The sequence below is a fragment of the Diabrotica undecimpunctata genome, chromosome 11, assembly GCF_040954645.1.
Source record: "Diabrotica undecimpunctata isolate CICGRU chromosome 11, icDiaUnde3, whole genome shotgun sequence".
NCBI lineage: Eukaryota > Metazoa > Arthropoda > Insecta > Coleoptera > Chrysomelidae > Diabrotica > Diabrotica undecimpunctata.
In genome coordinates, this window is record NC_092813.1 from 13,321,484 (window position 1) to 13,325,745 (window position 4,262).

Below are 4,262 nucleotides of genomic sequence, written 5' to 3' on the forward strand. Positions count from 1 at the left end.
TAAGTAAAAAAGTATAGGTTAGAAGGTTACAAATAGGTTATATTATATGAAATGGATTTAGCATTATGTTGGCCAGTATTTTTCATGAAGCCTATTAAGAAAAACTCGTTCATATAATATGTTGGTCGGTTAAGCGGCTTTTCTCATCTGACACAATATCATTCAATGATGACACAAGTCTCTCTGTTGCCACCGAACTTCCGACCAACGACATGTATTTTTGTAGCTATAAAAGCCAAGTTTGGCATAATGGTTCTGTTCTAATCCCAGAATGAAAACGGATCACTTGGCAGCAAAGGCCGCTGCAGATATAGAGTCAGTTCATTTGAAAAAGAACTTTAAATCTGTGTGTCCTGAGAACTTGAACTGAAACCACTATTCACCAACTCCAGATCGTGTGAAGACCAAAGAGGGTTTGATTTTAAACTCACTTTGGCTTTTTCATTCTGGAAGGAGCAGGAAGGAGAAAGTTTTCCGATTTCGGTAAGTTACGTCCTAACTTCCGAGCCTAAATTGGATGTGACTGTCTCCGCTATATACGGATTCAGATATAGTTTTTTGAACCTCGGGTCCGTGATTGTAGCATGGCAAAGCAGGGGATTTCGTAAAAGCCTAGTGCCCCTCTCTTGAAGGCTAGTTATAAGCTTTTGGCATAACTTTTGAGCTGTACTAAGGTTTGACTTTAGGTTTCTTAAAAATCTTTCGATAAAAGACACAAGGGGGATAACAAGGCTAGCAGTAATGTACAGGGAACCCGAGATCTCCTTTGTGGCCTCATCGAAAGGCGATAAAATGCTTACAATTTCAGTGATTAGTTTTATATCTGAATCAGAAATCATCCTTGGTGCTTTTTTAATTGAGGGATCTGCCAATATTGTAGCTATATATGGGGACATTAGTGTAAATCTTTTAAGCCTATGGTAGACAGAATTCCATCTGGTTGTAGTCAGATGCACAGAGCAGTAAACCAAAATTATTATACAACTGCTCAACAGAGAGCGCTAAAATAATTCAGGTTCTATTGTCAATGAATATAATGAGAGTAGAATATAATATGCAATTATTGTATTCAATTAATGATGCAAATTTAATTTACCATTTAAAAATATAATCCTCTAAAATACCCACCAATTTTCCTCTCCTCCCAAACCCAAAAAATTTCTCACCCCAACCATTTCAACTTATAAAAAATTTCCCAGACTCTTTCAAATGGCATTTAAAAAAAATAATATCAACATAAATATTTTACTTAAAAATAAATTGAATAATGCTATTCATCTTTTATTTTTACTACCATCAAAAAAAATTATCATGTATTACTTTTAACACGTTTGTATATTTGTATAATAGGTACTTATTTTAACTCATTTAATACTTCCTGTATGGGTTTATCGTTTTGAAAACGTAGGGAAATCCTTGGAGATTCGTATTCGTAATCGGTAATTCGATATTTATAGTCAGAACATTATTTTTGGTAATCAGAAACAACCAGAAACAACCATTCACCCACTTTCAATGTCAAGAGTCAAGTGTGAAAAATAGATGATGTAAAAGATCACTTCTTATGTAAATATTATGATTACAAATACCTTTTCAACGAAATATTATAATAAAACTTAATTGTTTCTGGCTGATGAGAGTTTGCACTTTCAGTTTGCTTCTGTATTTATAAAATAAAATAAAATTTGAATTATGGTTTTGTTTGGAATAATTACTTGAAAATAATAATTATGATTGGGATCCAAAAAAATACCTAACCTATTCATAATCACCGTAAAAACCTAATAACCGGTTTTTACTTAAAAAATAAAAAACCGGTTATAACAGGGACAAAAAAACAACCGATAAAACCGGTTATTGCGAAGTAAAAAATCCGGTTTTCGGTTAAAACCGGTAGGTTTTTCCCATCCCTAGTTTGGACGCGTTTAAGAGTTCCTCGGGAAAATTTGTATATTTAAGTAGTTCTAGAGTTTTATTTTACTCGATTTAGATCTGTTGTGAAGTGCAGAATGTGTTTCAAGATATAATACAGAGTGTTTAGCCGTTTGTGTTTGTTTTCCTTTTTATTTTAAGTTCTGTTATTCTGTCAACTGTACTGTAAGTAGAAATTTTTTATATACTTTTTATTAAATGCCGTGCCCCGTTAAATTTGTTCCAACGAAGTATCCAGGATTATTGCAATTCTTCCTTAAATATAGAATCTAATCTTAAAATTTACGAAATTGAATTAGAAAATAAAATTAAAGATATTATAGGTAACATTTTTACATAACTTTAATGGCTTCCAAAAACATTAAAATTATTCAATGGAATATTCGTTCGCTAAATGCAAACAAATATTCTTTAAATCAATTACTTTTTGAAGAACGTTTTGATATAGCTCTTTTATCGGAAACTTGGTTCAAACCATCTGATACTGTTTGCTTCAATAATTTTAATGTAGTTAATGAAAGTAGAAGTAAGGGATATGAAGGAGTTACCATTATTTTAGCAAATAACATTATTTATGAGCCCATTTCATTTGTTAACAATTTCAATCCTAATCTCGAAGTTTGTGGTGTAAATATTAAGATTGACCAAAAAATTTATTCTATTCTGAGTGTGTATCGTCCAGCAAAAGTTAGAGTAACAACGCAGGATTACGTTAGTCTTTTTTTCTCAAATTAACAATGATTGTATTATTACCGGAGATTTTAATGCTCACCATGGATTATGGGGATCCAATTTATGTTCCGTCGATGGTAATATATTAGTAGAAGCCTTAGATGTATTTCCTAATCTAGTTGTTGTAAATGACGGATCGGCTAATAGAGCTACTCCTCCAGGACATATCAAATCGGTTGTAGATCTTACTATTATAAGCTCTAGTTTATGTTCAGCCTTTGACTGGATCGTTCTTCCAGATACCTATGGATCCGATCACTTTCCCATTAGACTTTTTGTGCAGGATATGAAATTTGAAAATACAATTTTTACATCTTCAGTTAAGTGGTCAATGTCTAATGCAAATTAAGAAAAATTTAGAGATTCTGTAGAGAGCATCTTCAGATATAAATCAAATAAAAACAAAACCAATGAAATGATATTCTTCTTATTAGATTCTATTACTACTGCAGCCAACAAATCTTTTAAAATTATCAAACACTCAGCCAAATCTTTCAAAACACCACCATTGTGGGATGATGAATGTCTCACTGTTTGGAATTCGAGGAAAAATTCTTTTAAAATGTATAAATCCAATCTTACCCTTTCAAATTTTATTGAATATAAGAGGAATGAAGCTATATGTAAACGCACTTTCCGCTCAAAAGCCAAATCTAGTTGGGCTCGATTTTGTTCCTCACTTAGTAGGCAAACTTCACCCTCAGAGATTTGGAAAAGGGTAAACAAAATTCAAGGTAAGAAAAAGTACACCGCTAATGATGAAGACATAGTAGAAAGTCTTTTTACAAAAATCTCTCCGGATTATGTCCATCTACCAGTATTTATGCCGAGCATCTTCACTAATGATCACTTTTTACTAACCCCCATTTCAGCTGACAAACTTAAAGCAAATATTAAGAGTTCTGAAAATACAGCTTCTGGTATTGGCGGCATTAACTATAGCATGCTATTAAACCTGCCAGAAATTGCCATACATTATTTGTGCAAAATATACAACAATATTTTACTTAAAGGAGACAACTGTGATTCTCTTAAACAATGCTTGGTTATTTCTATACCCAAAGTAAACCAGCGTATTGCCCTAAGACCTATCTCTCTTATATCTTGTTTGCTTAAAACATTTGAACGAATTATGAAAAGCAGATTAGAATGGTGGTGTGAAAACAAAAATATTTTCCCAGTGTGTCAATATGGCTTTCGTAGAAATAAACTGACTATGGATTGTGTGTCTCAATTAACGACTGATATTCAGTTATCCTAGTCAAATAATAATTTTCTATCTGCCATATTTCTTGATATTTCAGGGGCTTATGATAACGTCAATTTAAATCTATTATTTGAAAAACTAAAGCACATAGGTATTACATCTTTATGTTCATATGTGTTAGTAAACTTATTTCTTAATACACAGGTATTCATTCGATGTAATGATAGATTAATTGGCCCGAGAGTAGTGCATCAAGGTCTACCACAAGCCTCTGTCCTTAGCTCCTCGTTGTATAATCTATACACTATAGATCTTCACAGTATAGGCATTAAATGCAATATATTAGAATATGCAGACGACTTCTGCTTTTACACTGTAAATAATTCATACC

At 32.3% G+C, this 4,262-nt stretch overlaps 1 protein-coding gene across 1 annotated transcript; it reads left to right on the top strand.

Moving 5' to 3' along the window:
* Positions 1 to 3,079: 3,079 nt before the first annotated feature.
* LOC140452692 (uncharacterized) lies at positions 3,080 to 3,925 on the top strand. Its single transcript, XM_072547011.1, has one exon. The coding sequence runs from the start codon at positions 3,080 to 3,082 to the stop codon at positions 3,923 to 3,925; it is 846 nt and encodes a 281-aa protein (XP_072403112.1).
* Positions 3,926 to 4,262: the final 337 nt, after the last annotated feature.